The sequence below is a fragment of the Ammospiza caudacuta genome, chromosome 2 (genome assembly GCF_027887145.1).
Source record: "Ammospiza caudacuta isolate bAmmCau1 chromosome 2, bAmmCau1.pri, whole genome shotgun sequence".
Classification (NCBI taxonomy): Eukaryota; Metazoa; Chordata; class Aves; order Passeriformes; family Passerellidae; genus Ammospiza; species Ammospiza caudacuta.
The window spans coordinates 57,177,497-57,194,282 of NC_080594.1; the positions used below are offsets into that span (position 1 = coordinate 57,177,497).

General features: G+C 43.0%; 2 protein-coding genes across 3 annotated transcripts in view; one reads left to right on the forward strand and one right to left on the reverse strand.

The window, feature by feature from the left end:
- Positions 1–5,289, forward strand: part of DHRS12 (dehydrogenase/reductase 12) — a 29,619-nt gene extending 24,330 nt beyond the window's left edge. For both annotated transcript variants that reach the window (XM_058799917.1, XM_058799918.1), the window contains one exon: positions 1,960–5,289. In XM_058799917.1, the coding sequence (XP_058655900.1) occupies positions 1,960–2,087 (128 nt within the window). In that variant the 3' untranslated portion in view covers positions 2,088–5,289. The remainder of the gene's footprint in view (positions 1–1,959) is intronic.
- A 4,805-nt stretch (positions 5,290–10,094) lies between these two features.
- The window catches only part of WDFY2 (WD repeat and FYVE domain containing 2), a 60,541-nt gene continuing 53,849 nt past the window's right edge, over positions 10,095–16,786 (reverse strand). Inside the window, exons 9-12 of the mRNA XM_058825380.1 lie at positions 14,435–14,536; positions 13,663–13,793; positions 13,243–13,351; positions 10,095–12,599 (exon numbers count right to left, since the gene is read on the reverse strand). Coding sequence (XP_058681363.1) covers positions 12,570–12,599; positions 13,243–13,351; positions 13,663–13,793; positions 14,435–14,536 — 372 coding nt within the window. The 3' untranslated portion in view covers positions 10,095–12,569. The remainder of the gene's footprint in view (positions 12,600–13,242; positions 13,352–13,662; positions 13,794–14,434; positions 14,537–16,786) is intronic.

The following is a 16,786-nucleotide window of genomic DNA, read 5'->3' on the forward strand; positions in this document are numbered from 1 at the left end:
CTCAGGGTAATTTCTTACGGAAGCTTAGTGCTTCTGTTGGATGTGGCAATCAAATCCTGATTCACTGAATTGCTATATGGAGAATGCAGGAAGCTCAGACTTGTCTGCATTTGGGTTGACTTTGTTCCTTCTGTCCCACAGACAGTCACACAGGGTTGGCTGACAGATACTAAAATGGACACTTTTCATGTCAGCATGCAGTGCATGTGGAAACCCCACATCCCAGCTGGTCAGCCTTCTTTGTAGAACCAGGCTTTGCCTTTCTTTTACTCCAGTCACTTTCTTCTGGTCCTAATGCTTCTGCTCAGTTGTTCTTTCTGTTTCTTTTGTAATTTCACCAGGCTCTTCCCTTTGGCCTTTTTCTACCCCCAGCTTTGGTAAACAGGGAACACGCCCTGCCTCTTTAGCTAAAGCGACTGACTTTGGAGAGCTTTGGTCCTGGTATGACTGCTCTTAAAGCTGCAAGAGAAGTTCTGCGTCTTGTGTATGTCTTGTGCTTACCAAATAGTGGTGAAGTCAGTTATTTCTTACTTCTACGACCTTTTGGAAGCCACAGCTTAGCTTGGGCACTCTTCAGACCCTTTCAGTGAAGGGCTTGGCGTGCAGGAGCACTTTGCTACAAACCCCACGCTTCTGATCCTAGGCAGCCATTTTCCAAATAATTCACAGTTTCCCTCCATTTTCTGCATTCTCTTCTTCTGTTCCCTCTGAGAGCAAACCAATGCCAGCTTTTTTTTTTTTTAACCTGAGAAAATAATGAAGTGAGAACATGACTAGTACTACCAGAATTCTCTGCATCTGCTAAAATGTATAAAAACAGAGACCTGCTTTCCAAAGACTAGAAGCATCTTCTCTGTGATGCTGAACTTGGCTTTCATACCTAGTTCCCAAACTTTAGCACAGGCTACTGGAAGCACTATGGCTAGGTGGGAAGCTGTTCATATTCAGTGATGGAGAGTGGAACATTCCTCTCTCTCTCTCTCCTCAGTTTTCCATGAGCAGAAGTTATGTGGTATGTGCAGTCAGGTGAACATTTGCTCTTAAGAGAGCAAATACCTCTGCTCTTCTGGGAAGCCCAGTAGCAGCCTGATAGGTTTTCAGGGAAATCTGCTTCCCAGGGTTGCAGCAGCTTGTTCTTTTTGTTTCAGCTGGCTGCTGTGGAAGTTGGGCTTGCTAAGTAGATTTAACAGTGCTGCACCAGTGCTCTGACTGTTGCTCCACAGACACCTGACAGCATTGTCATGAGGCTCCCAGACTCTAGACACCATGTTTTTGGAGGGGAGGATCCCTTAGAGTGGATGGTGGTAACAGCTGTATTTACAGAGTGAATGACAGGCATGAGATTTGGAAAACAAAGTAAAGCATCAAACTGAGCAAACTTGGTTGGATATGTGTCACTTATGGTGACTGAGCAATAAGCCCAAGTTCCTTTGCATTTAGAATTTAACCATTTTTTCTAAGGATGAAAGCAAGTATTTTAAGATTGAAAATAATCCTAACTACAGAGTCCCAGCTGGGAATTTGTACAGTACTAGCAAGATTATCCAAGAGGCAAGGAAAAATGTTGTTTCAAGTGCAAAACCATCCTCTGCCTGCAGCAACAAACTCCAGCTATTGCTGTTTGCCTGTAGGTGCTGCACTGGTGACAGGCATAACCCCACAGGGAAGCCTTCCTTTTCCTAAACTGTCCCCAGCTGCAAATGAGGGCTTGCTGCACAGTCCAGGTCATATTATGCTACAGGAAAATCACTCCAGCTCCAAAATACAGGTTGAGTTGGTTTAATTTTTGGTTTAGAAGATAAGCTTAATTAGCATTATTTGCAATTCCCTAGAAGGTTAATTTTCCTGGCTTCAAGACCATGAGGTATGTTTGGGCAGTGCAGAGTCTATCAGAAAACCTTTCTGCTATAAGAGAGTTAAATGTACCTGTAAGATTTTTTTTCTCTTCTTTTCTTTCAGACAGGCAACCAGTCCCTACGCACTTACCCCTAGCATACACCCACAGTCCACCAGAGGATGAAGAGAAGCTAATGGAGGTGCTGGAAGAGTTCTCCCAGAAGTTTAAATCTGCTTCTCCAGGAATTTAGGGTCTGTGCTGACACTGTGTCACCACAAATCTTCTAATTACACAGTAATCTGCTGTTGAGGGGAAGTAGGATGCCATAGGCCTGTTAAAAATGAATTAGGTTCAGGTGTGCTCATAATGAGGTGGTAGAGTGGCACCTGTGTAATTTTCCTCCGCTGCCAAGTCTCTCCCATTGTGAATATGCAGCTGCTGCCTGAAGACACACTAAGGTTGTGTTCTTTGGATTGGAAGAAAAATTGAGAGGCATTAAAATAAGTCCTGAGACTTTGTAAAGTTACCTAGACTAATTTAAAACACTGAGCACAGAGAAATGTAGAGGAGTGTACTTTCAGTAGCCTTTGTGAAAGACTTCAGGAAAGAACAGGGAATGTTTTACACAACTTTTAACTGCTGTATTGGACAGGTTGGTGGCTTCCTTCACTGCATGAGGGTGACTGGGCTCAAGCATGTAACTGGGAATGCATAAACTCTCTTGCAGAGCCTGCTTAGTTTAAAGGGAAGGATTCCTCACGGCCTTTAGTTTCTATAAATTAGTGCTGGTATGCAGAAGTGATCTGCTTCCTCATGTTTAAACAGCAAGAATTTAGGAACACTGCCAAATGCCTTCCACATTACTTTATGGAGCCAGGGCTAAATATTATCCCATTTATGTCAAAATACCATGAAGTAGGAGGTTTCAACACAACACACCCAGACATGGCTGGATCCAGCAGAGAAATGGCTGCATGACTGTAGGCACAAAAAGAAACAACGTGCTAAGGTGTATCTGCTTGCCATTTCTGTGAGAGATTAAAAGGAATTGTTTTGTCATTGTGAATGGATTAAGAGGGGAAGGGAGCACTGGTGTGGCACAGTTTTTAGAGGAGAATGTACCTCCTGATGAGAGGCTTGTATTTTGTCTGGGTGTGCTTACTTCCAGACACAGAGGACAGGATTCATCCTGCCTGATCTGTGGACATTTGAATTACTCACAGAGTTTCTCAATGTAAATCGGTAGAGGGGAAGATGGGCTTTTTCACAGGGATTTACTGGACGTAGTTTGAGAAGCACCACCTACAGTGCTGAATCTTTCTAAGAGTGCTGAAGACAATCAGCTCAGACTAAGACTTTCTGGTGGGACTCATTTTGTCTTAATTATTTCAGATTTACTGCAAAGCCAAGACTATTATTAACAAAGGTAACACCTTTTCTCCTGAACTGAGTGTGTTTATTAACCAGCTGCCTCCAGAACCAGCCAAGTTGCTGCAGTGTTTCACGTGTGCCTCACACCAGTGTGGTAAGACCAGGGACCTAAACACAAATATAACACAGATGTTCTTGAGCTCTCTGCAGTGACTGGCAGCTAAAGACTGGTGATGGACAGAGGAGAGCTCTTTCTGTCTTGCTTTACGTAATTTAGTTTCCTCCTGGCTGATGGTATTTCCTCATTATTCAAAGATCTCCTATTAAGTATCAGTTTAAGAAAAATCTGCTTTTTTCAGCCTATTGTCAATCTCCCTAGAAGTAAAGACTTTACTGTCAGAGATGCCCTGACAAAAATTTTCCTATGATAAGCAGTGCTGAGACAAGTCAGGCTGTCACAGCTCCTCCTGAAGAGGCTGGGTCAGCATTCAAGTTATTGCCTCATTTATAAACTTAACTCCTTCTTGTCCTACAGTGAAAGAAAACAACAGCAAGGCTTGTACAGAGGTTTATTTCCTGCAAATTTGGTATTAACGTTTTCTATGGTTTCAGCTGTTAAATACAGTTACCCAAAACGAGAGCATGGCTGGAAGCATGTATAGTAACTACATTTCTTAACCCAATAGCTGCAAGGCTAATAAAAACATTTGCATTATTTAGTATTTACATCAGTTTGCTTCTCAGCTCTGCAGTACAGAAGAAAATTTTAATGACTGGTATTTAAATAGTTCATAAAAGTACAAATTGTGCACTATATATGTATATATTTAACACATTTTAGTCCACATTCTACACTAGTGTATTTGAATAGCCTATATTTTTCATTTTTTGTCACAGCTTAAAAATGAAGCCAGTTAAGAAAACTGCTTTAATCAAAGTTTGGTCACAGTGTCTAAGAGCAACATGCTATGGTTTAAGAGCACTTCTGATTTAAAAAGAACTTAACAACAGGGACAGCAAGTAGAAACTAAGTCCAGAGTGTCACACACTTTGGTATTATGGTCCTGCTGATGCTTTATTTCAGCCTGATTCCACGAGAGCAAACATGGCATGTGGCTGCAAGCCAGTGAGAGGATCTGTCTAATGCAATCCAGAGTGACTTGCAACTTCATGTAAGTGAATACATTTACACACTCACAGATTATGCTGGGTCAGAAAGGACCCACAAGGATTGTGGTGTCCAACTCCTGGCCCTGCACAGGACACCCCAAGAGTCACACCAGGTGCCTGAGAGCACTGTCCAAATGCTTCTTGAACTCTGTCAGGCTGCTGCTGTGATCACTTCCCTGGGGAGCTGTTCCAGTGCCCAGCCACCCTCTGGGTCAAGAACCTTTCCCTGATATCCAGCCTAAACCTCCCCTGGCACAACTTCAGGCCATTCCTTTGGGCCCTGTCACCCCAGAGAAGAGATCAGTGCCTGCCCCTCCTCTTCCCCTCACAAGGAAGTTGTAGACTGTGATTAGGTCTCCCCTCACTCTCCTCTTCCACTTTAAAACTTCATGAACAAAATAAAAGCAGCATCCAGTGACAGATGAGCAGAAGATGAAGGTGGCACAGGTCCTTGTTAAGCAGTGCACACTGGGAGTCTGAGAGCACACCTGGTTCTTGGGAATGGAATGACAAGCACAGCAGCTGCTCTTGGCACCCTTTCCAGTCCAGGCACAGCCCCACACTTCTTGTGGCAGCTTTGAGGCTTTTATGACTCTGACCTCACTCTGATGGCTTCATATTTTTCTTCATTTTGTGAAGTCAGCTACTTGGGAAGTTTTTGCTCTCAGGGATCTTGCAGAGGAATGTAGCACCACAGAGCACATGTGGAGTTGGTCATTACCCTACATCCTAATGGAAAGGCACAGCCCATCAGCAGGGCAGTGATGCAGGGACCACTGCAACTTCTCTTTTTGTCTTGGATGAAAATTTTAGGAGGTCAATGTAACAGGTATCAAACAATTTTGTAAACTGCATTTTGTCTTTAGTTTTAATTTCTGGGTCGTCTTTATTCATTGTTTAAAAAAACTCAATAAACTAAATCAACCTGCTGTTGATTAAAGTTGCAAAAAATTGTTTGTTGTTTGCCTTTGAATGGGGGCACTTCCATAAATACCTCACAATTTTGGAGTGAACTGCCAATACCAATTGTTGGCATTTGCAGTAACACACACTCCATCTTCTGTGTTCTACTCAGTGGCAACAAGGTATGAGCAGGGCCACCCCTTTTCCTTCCTGTTAAAACAGGGCTCAGGTGGGATTTTGAATATGCACTGCCTGGACTCCAAGGGAGTTCTGCTATATCCTTCATTATAGCCTGATAAGTCAGTCCTGCAAACCTCAATGGAAATAAATTTATTTGGTGGGGGGGATAATCCCAGCCATTTCAATTGTCAGTACAAGCACTAGTTTGTATTTTTGTAATGACAAAGCCTTTCTAAAAGCTATGGCACTTGAAGCAGTACAGTTTTCCTCAATTTGGTGAGTGAAGAGTCAACATGGAGTTAGTCCTTCAGGGAACAACCTGATGGAACAGTGGAGGAGGGCAGCTATGAAGCAGTTCAAATCTGTGAGTTGCTCTGTGTGTTACTCTCTCACCCTCCCTGCAAAAATAAAGCACCCCATCTCATGACACTGGGTCATACTTATCTAAAACTAGTGCTGGTCAACATCTACAGTCATTTTAGACAGGCAGTTTCCACTCTGGCAGAGCACAGCTTTGCATCTTCCCTAGCTCAGCTCACAGTATTTCTTGTTTGTCTCAGGTTCCATCTCTTGCTTTATTAGGAGAGGCAATTCTGGGCACATTGCAGCAGAGCCAGCAACTGATTACAGGAGATAATTTTAAAATGCAACTAAGATGACTTAAAAATTCTGTATTCCTGCAGTCTCCCAGAAAGCACTGATCTGGACAATGAGAGAAAGGCTTTGAAAAGGCACCAAATCTGATAGGAAGCAAGTGCAAAAAACCCACTTCTGGGACTAAAAGTGATCAAATCCAAGAACTTCGGTTTGTGCAGTAGGGCAGTATTTATGTTCCTCTCTCTAGAGGGAGCCATCAGATAAAGAAAAATGATGTATTCCTCTGAAGGAAGTGTGTTTTCTATCAAAACAAAAGCTAATGCTCAGCTTTATGAAGGGGCACGGTGTCAGCCTGGCCAAAGATCTTCAGCAGGACAGGTTTCTACCCTGCTGCCAGGAGATACAACTCAAACCTTTGCTGTACCAGCAGTGCCATTTCCCACATAAAAATATTATCCAAACAGGGGAAGAGTGGTAAAACCTGCACTTGTGCAAACTTCAGGGAGAGAGGTCCCAGGAAGTGCCATTTTCTTTGGAATGGTTAAAAATCTTGAGCATCTTCCCTCCCTTTACTTTTCAGTTTAGAGTCCACGATCCACAGGGAGCCTTGGAGTGATGCACAAAATCATGCAATTCCTCTGCTGCCCAGACACCATTTCCTTTGGGCTGCTCACCCAGCCAGGCACTCAGGGTAAGAATTTGTCCAGGCAAAAGACATGTCCATACAACAGCTGTCAGTTTTATGACAATTCACAAACAGGCAGGTGAACGATTCCAGTCAAAACTCAGTAAACCAAATTCCTCATTACACACATAGAGAAGGAAAAGAAATAGCCAAAAGCTGATAGAAATTAATTTAGTAGGGTTAAGATACCACAATTTATTCAGCTACATAGGAGACACTTATTTACATAATGGAACAGTACTGGAAAGTGTTACAATGTAGTTGGTAGAAAAGATGGTCAAATTGTTGAGCAGCATTCCTATAAAACACTGACCTGAACAAAAGCCAGTAGGAGCTTTTTTTCATATAAAATCCCTCTAATCAAAAAGACAGCAAAGCCCATGAGGTATTGGTCAGTATGACAACTTAGCAAGCAGAGTCAGAAACAAGGCTCAGCCTTTGGAAAGCTAAACCACAGCCAAAACTAGTGCTAATGACAAAGATGTAGCAAGGAATTTAGTGAATTTGTTTATTTGTGAAAATTCCCTAATTACTTGGCCGTGGCAACTCTACAGAATTTTCTTGGGACAGGACAAAATAGGGGTGGTTAGCAATGGGTTTTTCACATCTGAAGGATGCCCTGACCTGTGATAAAAGGAAAATATAAAGGTGATAAACCCTTTAATAAATTCAGATTATTTAATATCTAAAGAACAAATAACTAGAGAGACTATCTTCATAAGGCCTGACACCTTTTCTGTACTATCTCAGTAGTAATGTGTCTTTTCCCCATCCTCTTAATATCGAAGTGCTCATGCATTTAATGCAGTCCTGAAAAAACTATTTGAGGTAGATAAATATTATTTGGCAATTGAACCAAAGAACAAGAAATGGAAGTCAAATCTTCATAGACTGGAACAACTCTTTGTTCCTTGTGGCTTCTGGATCTGGACCATGGCTGCTGGCTGGCTTACAGTACTGGTATGGGGGTTATGTTTGGCTTTATACAGCTCTGATAAATATTCATTTCTATACTGTAGGTGCTTTTTGGTTTGGTTTGTTCTTTTAGGTTTTGTTTGTATGATGATAACATTCTTTCTCGGTATCCCCTCTTTGCACAGACATTGCCAGGACTGTGCTCTCTTGTTTTCATTTCGGTTTGAGTTCAACATTCCTACTTGGCAGCAATTTCAATTGAACTCAATCTCTTTCTCCTCTGAGCAGTACAATGTGTCCTGCAGCAAACAAAATTTCAGAGATGGCCAAAGACTGGTCACAAGGGAAAATCCCCAAACTGGGAAAATGCAATGAAAAATCACATGTGATCACAGAAAGTTAATCTCAAATCCCAGAACTTCAAGTTATTGGCAAACTAAGGACATTTTTTTCCTTCTGAGGAGCAAAGATTTCCTGCCAACATTCACAAGATGCAATTTTGAAGAGAAAAATCTCTGTCTTCCTCAATATTACATAAGAGGTCATCGCTGAAGGGGCTCAGCACATCAATGCATCCTGAACAAACGATCAAGTTTGTTGTTACTGTTGCATCTTCTAAGGCCTAACTGAAAACATCCCATGGGCTTGCTGTGGTCTCCTGGAAAAGACATGGCCTGTAAAACCACCCATTGTAGCCCTATTTCCTGTGTGCTACAAAATAGAACTTTGGTTGCTGGTATGCAAATCCTGTTTGGAACAGCAAGGCCAGACAAACACAATATTTGCTAATTTGTTAGTAACTAATTTGGTAGTAGTTGAGATTTAAGGAAAGATAGTAATTTCTTTCCTTCTCTCGGCATTAGAGTAGACACAGGCATTAATTGGACTTTGAATCATAGAATGGCTTGGGTGGGAAAGAACTTTCAAAGGTCATCTGGTCCTGCTCAAGCAGGTTCATCTAGAGGTGGTTTCCCAGGGTCATGTCCAGTTGGGTTTTCTCCAAAGATGGAGAACCCACAAACTACCTGCCTGGCCAGTCTGTGCCCATGCTCAGTCACCCTTGCAGTAAAAATTGTTTCCTGATGTTCAGAGGAAATCTGTGTTTCTGTTCGTGCCCCTTGCCTTTGGCCCTGTCACTGGACACCAGTGCATTCTCTTTGTACCCTCCCTTCAGGCATTTATACACACTGATGAGATCCCTCTGAGCCTTCTTTTCTCCAGATGAACAGTCCCAGCTCTCCCAAATATACTCCAGTACCTTTCATCATCTCAGTGTCCCTTTGCTGGACTCCATACAGTGGTTTCATTTCCCCACTCAGAGGGAACACATCCCTCCCTTTCCCAGTACTGGAGATGCCCATGCCACCCTCAGGCAATGTGCAGTAACCACTGCTGGGGTACTGGGAGCCCACATGCTGACATTGAGGTGATGGCCTCAAGTTCAGGAGGACAGAGCAGGGAGGTCACCGGGGCTTGGCTGCAAAAAGCAGCTGCAGACAAGGGTGCCCACAGCTGAGCACACCAATGTCACTGCTCAGGGTTATTCTCTGGCAGACTGGCTGGCTTGTAGCCCTACCACTGCTGTTTCAACATCTAACCATGACGTTAAGTTGGATGGGAGAACCATCAATGCTACATTGCAAGCAGATGCCCACATTCTTTTCCCTTCATTTAAATATTTTCAGCTTAAAAAGACTGAAGTTTGGTGCTCAGATTGCCCCACCTGGGACACAAGTGACTCTAGCAAGCTGCTCAGGCACTGTGTATGTGACCAGCACCTGCCCCATCACCTGCCTAAGCCCTACAGACACTGCTAATTTAAAAACCCAGAATGCTCTGGAGGACACTTCCCACCAGGAAGCACCAGCTAAGGGAGAAATGAAATCACCTTTTCTGATGTGCAGAGCAGAGAGGGCTAGCAATGTCTGTGTGCCCCTTGTCACAGCATGAGGTATCACTAAAAGCTACTGCCCTTCAGCAGCCCCAGGGAAAGGGGGCTTGCCTTCATTAAAGAGTTTATGCATAGTCTACACCTGTATCAAAACACCCCCTCCTCCCATCCTCCAATAGTGCAATTCATAAAAATAGCTCAGATTTCTTATTCAGCAAGTAAAATGGAAAAAAAGGACCAGGCAACAGAGATCCCTTTTTGTATGCATCTAGCAGACAGAAGAAACTGAGATTGCTACTCTAACACAGCAGAAGAGGAAGGCAGGCATTTTAACTCTCCCAGTGTCAAATCCTTCTTGTTCCATTTGGAAAGTAGAAGAATTATTGAATTAGATGCATCTATTTTCTCTTCATAATGTCTACATTTCAGCTCTTGAGGACATTGCAAAGGAACAAATTTTCCTTCCCCCTCAGCTTCACTTGCAGCTTATATAATTTTCTAAGCCCAGAGCAGCTTGTCCTGAGACTGCAAGATAAGGAGATATTTAACTTAAATCCAGATAACCCTGCAGTCATTCAGTGAGAAAGAAAACTAGGAAAATTCTGCAAAACAGTTTTGCATACCCCACAGCCACATATAAGCAACATTGAAACCACGACTCCTTGGAAGACAAGGGGAAGTGGCCATGAGTTTATTGCAGACCAGTCCAAACAAGTCGTTCTCAAATGCAGTCTCCTTTGGAATCCGTTCTTCACCTCTGTTTGCACATTAGGCATTCAGGAGCAGGTGCTGACCCAGGGGCAGATCCTCACCTTGCTGGCTCCATGACTCCATCAGTGTGATGGAGTCCCAGCCTTGGTGCCACTGCTGTCTCCTCAGGAACCGAGCATTAAACAGCAGTTGAAATTCACTTTGGTGTGCCCGTGCTTCTGTCACCATGGGATGCACTCCCTGCACAGCACAAGTCAGGTCTCTGGCCAAAAGGCCCTGAGCCCAAGGGAATATGGAACACCACAGTCCAGCAAAGCTTTGTACATACTCTCCAGCTGGAACGAAATATGGCAGGGCCACTTGCTCATCTTGCATAGCTTTGACAGCCAGGAACGCTTCAGTCATCAGAAAACATGCACAAGGTGTAATGAAAAGCATTCCAATAGGAAACAAGCATCTAGTTTCCAGGAGAGAACGTGGGAAGACTGAGAAAACAACTTTCAAGTTGGAAAAATAATAGTACTGTGTGAGTTATGTTTGACAATATGCTTTAAAATATGCTGTTTAGAGGGGAAACAACAACAGGCTGTACGACCAGGAAACCCAAGGTGGTGTTATTTCAGAGAACATGACTGCAAAATGCTTCATCACATGTTACAAGGTGTTCAAGAAGAGAATTTTCCCTGAAAACACATAGCAGTCTTGTGATGTGCACACAGAATTCCACTCACCCTTTACTGCAGCAGCTCAATGGACCAGAATTAATGCCATGGATTGAGATAACCATATTTTTTTTTCCCTCAAAAGCAAATTGCTGCTGGGCAAACAAAGGAGAAGCTTTATTTTCTTTTGGCATTCTCTCTCAAAAGAGACCACAAGGCTCCTCCAGGTAGCAGTGTGCTCTGAAGTGGCAAATGTCATGGCCTCCCCACTGCAGAGGGAAGAAGGGAAGTCCAAAACAGGGCAAGACCGAGTGCCACCAATAATGTGGTGCAACCACAATAGCTACAACCTCAAGACCTGCTGAAACAGGAGATGCAGGAAAGCCTTTGCAGAGCAAATTCTCTACACCAATTTCTTTGAAGTGTGTGAGTAGTGCCATGCTAAGAAGTAACATGGATTAATGGAATGGAGAGTTGGCTCTTCAGAGAAGGTCCCTTTGGAAAAAAGGGCTTTTATAGATATTCACCCTGACAATGTCATTCTAAAAAGGTAATTTTGGTCAATCCAGGTTTTTAAATACTGTTTATTATTAAGAGAAACTGTAAAGTATGACAACAGGACAATGGGCATCATTCAGCAATATCACTTCTGGGTCTATAGAGAAAATTAATAAAAACCATCAGCATTTAAAAAAATAAATATGACTAACCATATGGAAAACAGGAAGAACAAAATTCATCTTCAACAACACAGACAAGTATAAATGCTGAAATGTTGCTGTGCAAGGTAGAGGTAGAGGTAGAGATAAACCAGACTTTTCAGATCTAGACCAGTTTTAGATCTGCCCCCCTCCATGCACACACTCCCAAAAGTTCCTGTTGCCAATAATTTCATTTGAATCAGACTGTCAGCATCATCAAACTCAAACAAGTCTGTGTGCTCCTTAGAATGCTCTGAGCTGGAAAACTATTTCAGTTTTCTGTAGAAATCAGTTGCTGAATAACCTGACCCTTGGTTCTGTGACTTGTGCAGCAAAGGGAGAGGCAGGAAGATTATACAGACCAATGAATGCTCTCTGGATTATGTCAACTAGGACAAGTAGATGGTAGAGCCCTTTTAGGAATTGCAATAGTCCATCAGCTCCTCAGTGATGCACCCAGAGACCAAGCCTGGATTTCCTCGTCTGGAAAGAGCATGGTCATCAGGAATATCCCAAACCAACAGGTACTGGCTGCAGGGAGAGCCAATTGCCTTACACAGTCTGTTGACACCGAAAACTCACAGAGGAAGACAAAACCCAAGAACCCTCTGTACAAAGCAGCAAGTATCTTGACATACTGAAATATAAAAACTAAAAATTGCACTGCACACAGATTTTTCCAAACGAACTCAAGACAACCAAAGTCAGATCGTACAAACCGTTAGTTAAAAAAATACCTTCTTGTATATTTTGAGAAGAAGTGGAAAGAGTCTTCGTGCAAATGTTCAGCCTGGATCAAGCAGAGGACATAAAGTTGTTGTAAACACATTAGTTCCTTTCTCATCAGCCATATGTGCCCAGTGTTATCTATCTTCTGCAGTATAATTGGGGTTAGGAAATCCATTTCTTCTGCAAATATCACCTTTCAAGTTCCACTGATGTAACATCAAGACACTACTGGTGTCATATCCCACAACTGTTAAATACAATAAAATAAAACAACATAATTAATAATAGTAAAAATAGAATCTTTATATAGTATAATTTACACCTTTTTTCTTTAATTAAGAGGTGCAACATGGTTAGAGGTGGATGCCACAAGTCTGAAGAAGTTTAATGTCATTTTCCAGCACTTATGTCAGAGTGGTGGAAGCTGACAAAATGACATTCTGTATGTCACCAGCTTTCACCTGTATGAGCCAGATTCATATCTGGCCTTAAAAGAAACAAAAAAAAAAATCCCACTACATTACTAACTTCAATGATAAGAACAGTCATAACACATTTTGAGGGTTTTGTTTTTTTAAATTACCTAAATTGTTATAACTTAGTCATTATTTTAGCTATTTCTTTATCTAGCCACACTGAGATTTGGCATGTTGAAAAACAGTTGGTCTTCCTCAAGGGACAGCTACAGTGAACACTTGTCCCAGCCCCTTCAGGCAATAACCTCATAGACCAAGACCTCCTTGGACCTTATTGGGCAGGAATCCCAATCCCAATCCCAATCCCAAGTGAGAAGTCTCTGGGTAGAAGAAGGCAGGTATGACATCCTGCAGCCACAGGAGAGAGAAAAGGGAAGTGAAGTACAGGAGCTGGAGCACAATCTTTGCTCCTACCTTAATGACCTTGTCTGTCCCCGAGGTCAGCAGCCATCCCCTGGTGGCATCGAAGTGTACATGAACAATGTTGTGCTTACTGTCATGGAAAGTAGCTGTAGGTGCTCTCCTGAAGAAAGAAATCCAAAATCAGCAAGAACTGTAACTGCAGGATTTCTCCCCCCAAAATGTCCTCTATTGGGGAAAAAATATTTGACTGCTGCTGTAAGCTGTCAATTCAGCAACCACTCTGTAAACAGCACTTTGAGACCTTTCTGGCATGAAAGGATCAGGGGCGAGGGGCTCTCTATCCCTTCTGGCTTGATCTCCTCCTATCCTGCTGGGAAAGCCCAGGGAGCACGGTGCCAGGCTGCTCCCTCCTGGAGCCCTGCAGCCCCCAGGCCCTGCTGCAGGGCAGTGCAGCTCAGTGCCCACACTCACTCCTCGTCCGTGATGGACTCGTGGCAGCTGTCGCAGACCCTCACTTCGAACTCGAAGCCCATCAGGGGGATGGAGGAGCGCTTGGAGCTGCACTTCCCGCACACGGCCTTCCCGCACTTCCGGCAGTGGTGCTGCACGACACAACAGGGACAAACACTTCTCAGGCCACAAAGCCAGGCCAGCTCCCTGCTCAGGTCTGCTGGCTCTTCCATCTCACTCCAGCAAGATACGATGCAGCTCAGCTCTGCCCCAGACACTCATTTCTCAAGTTCCATGAGCACATGCAGCATTTCTACGCCCCTTCAGTAAAAGTCTGCAATCTGCAGCCCTCTCCTGCTAGGCAGGAAAACACAGCATGTTTCAAGCAGACCAGTGAGCCTTTCCCAATACAGCCCGAGCAGGTAGAGATGTTTATCCAATCTTATTGAAAACAGCTTTGGTTCCAGCAAAATCTCCAAAAATCAGCTGTAAATTTCTTTCTGTAACTTATTTGACTAACAATGAGCAAAGTCCCCCATGGCTAAAGTCATGGAAGGCCCCAGATATACTCAGCCCAAGGTCTATTACATGCTTTTGCTATTGGGATTGATTGGAAAAAAAACAGTGTGTTCCTTTCAACCACAAAATCAAGCCACTGTCCCACCCCTGAGCACTTAGTGGAAGAACAAAATGCAAATTCTCAAAGCTTTAGGGGGCAAAAGGGTTACTAGAATCCATTATGAAAGAAAAGCTTAATAGCACCATGTTAACACACTGAAGGGCACATACAAACCTGCCTGAGGCCTATTTTCTTACTGTCCCACATCTGCTTGAAGTTCCAGAAGAAAGGCTGGTCACATTTTTGACAGGAGTCACTATCCAGCCACTCCGGGGTCTGCAACACACACATATAAACACAAAGTGAGCAACAAGTAGAACAATTTCCAAGGGAGCCTAGAGGCAGGACAAAAAAGATGTGTTGTGGTGTGGCAATATGGCCAGCTAAGCTTGATTTATTATCTCCATTTTCCCAAGATGCCATTTTCACTGTTGTTGATGATGACAAGATAATATTTGTTCCCTGGGACGTCTTTTCTGGCTTGGCTTTGAAGGACATGGAAGAAACAGTTTTCATCCCAATCATGAAGAAGAGTTTGATAATAAGACCACAGAAACAACTCTATTTTATATAAAAATATTTTGTTCTGTCCTGTCTGGACAGCATTTACCATCTGCTATTGCCTCTGGTGGGAGCTGGGGTCAATCAGTATTTCCAACAGCCAAGCAAATAATCTGAAGGGAAAGGGAAGTTATGGGAAGTGCTGATGTTGTGGGAGGTTTTCGCATTCTTTCTTTCTTTAACACCCTAAGAGGAGTTCCTGCTGTCAGAGGTGCCTGTGCTACAAATCACACAAAGGGATCAGAAAGATGTGATTCAACTGAACCAAACCAAACCCAAGCTCTTTTCCCTCATCAACCCATGAGGTTAAATAAACACTAAATATTGTTTAACACTTTGTGAGGAAGTGCTATTAGCAAACTGCAGTTGTCTTGTCAGAGCCACTGGTTTCTCACGTGCTGCAAATTAAAATGGCAAGAAACACAGCTGAGATAAAGAACTACAAACAATAGAAAAGCCAGGCAAAGGTAAGTTAAGGATGAATTGAGACCCTCAGCTCCCAGGAGAGCTTTGACTCCCAGCAATAAAGCAATCACCTGTTTCATATTCTTCTGCCAGTTATTCTGCAGGCAGTTCATTCTGCTGGGGAAAAGCCTTGTCTTTTCTACCCACAACAGTCTTTCCTTTTAATGCCTACAGATTTACATCTCTGTGTATAACTTTCCATCTCTTGGGCATTTGAACACTACAGATGAAGAAAACATTTTGTTTGTGACAACTACTTTGTGGTCAAACAGAAAGAGAGCTTATAGCATCTTTCAAACACCTTCTTACAGCTTTTTAAAAATTGAGTTGAAAATAAAGAATCAAGGGCTAAAATGGCTTAAGTGACTCTAACAATCTCAGTAATGTGGGAAAATCTGATAGCAACAAAATGAGTACTGAGCATGGATCACATGGAGAAAATTCTTAAAAAAGAGCAAAGATACAAAAGCCAAAATACAAAAGAAAGTGATCTAGGATCCCAAACCAAGGTTTGATATTAAAATCTCAAAGATTCATGTTTTGGGGGTGGTTTAGCACCAAGAACACCCTGCTGTGCTGCTGATAACAAGAACAAGCCCACATAGCCATAGTCTGGGAAAGCTGTGCACCATTAGCACCTGCTGCTTGGCCTTTATTTGGCTAATAATATTCCTCCTCTATATTTTAAACCAGCCTTCTCACTGCCTATTTGGTGACAAGCCAATCTTAACCCTTACTGCAGCCTTTTGAAGGCAGCAAATAAATAAAGGTTTTCATTTCTGGATGTTTGAATTGCAGCAAAAAGGAAACATCTGTTGGGAAGGAGGAAACTGCTCTGCTTTCGTTTCAATTTAGGAGCTGATGACATACTTGGCCCCTGGATCAGCAATTAAAGAGAGTCAACTGGAATGCTAATTCACATTAAAAAGGGAGCTCAGTTTCTGCCTATGCCTACTTCAGTAGTTTTTTAAAATCAGGTTTTCCACTTAGTGTTTTTTCTTCCTCAAGGGAGACACACTCAATCCCATGCAAGCCACAACTCTTGAGAACCAGCAAAGCTGGTGAAAGCCCACACTGCCAAAAACCTTCCTCTGACCTACCCCCTGCAGCTTCCTCTGCAGGGCAGAGGTTTGCTGTGACTCATGGCACCAGGATTTGCCAAGCTCCTGGGCAGGGCTGGTGCCTGACTCAGCCAGCACAGAGCTCACCCTGCCACCTCTGAGTCAGGACTCAGAAATTGCCAAGTGGGGGCTGCTCCCACAGTTCCAAAGACCTGAGGAGTGTTTTTGCACCCGCTCAGATTTGTTGGCCATGAAGCACAAAAGCAATTAGGAATGTGTGGGTGAAATCTTACTGTTTGGATCAGCAAAGCCATCATTTACCCCACTTCTATATGGTTACACCAGAGGGAAGCTAGACCAATTGCTTGAAACCTTAGTTAAATGTGCTCTTATCAAGGAAAAAAATGCTGGGTTGTGTTTTTCCAGATATGACCAAGAG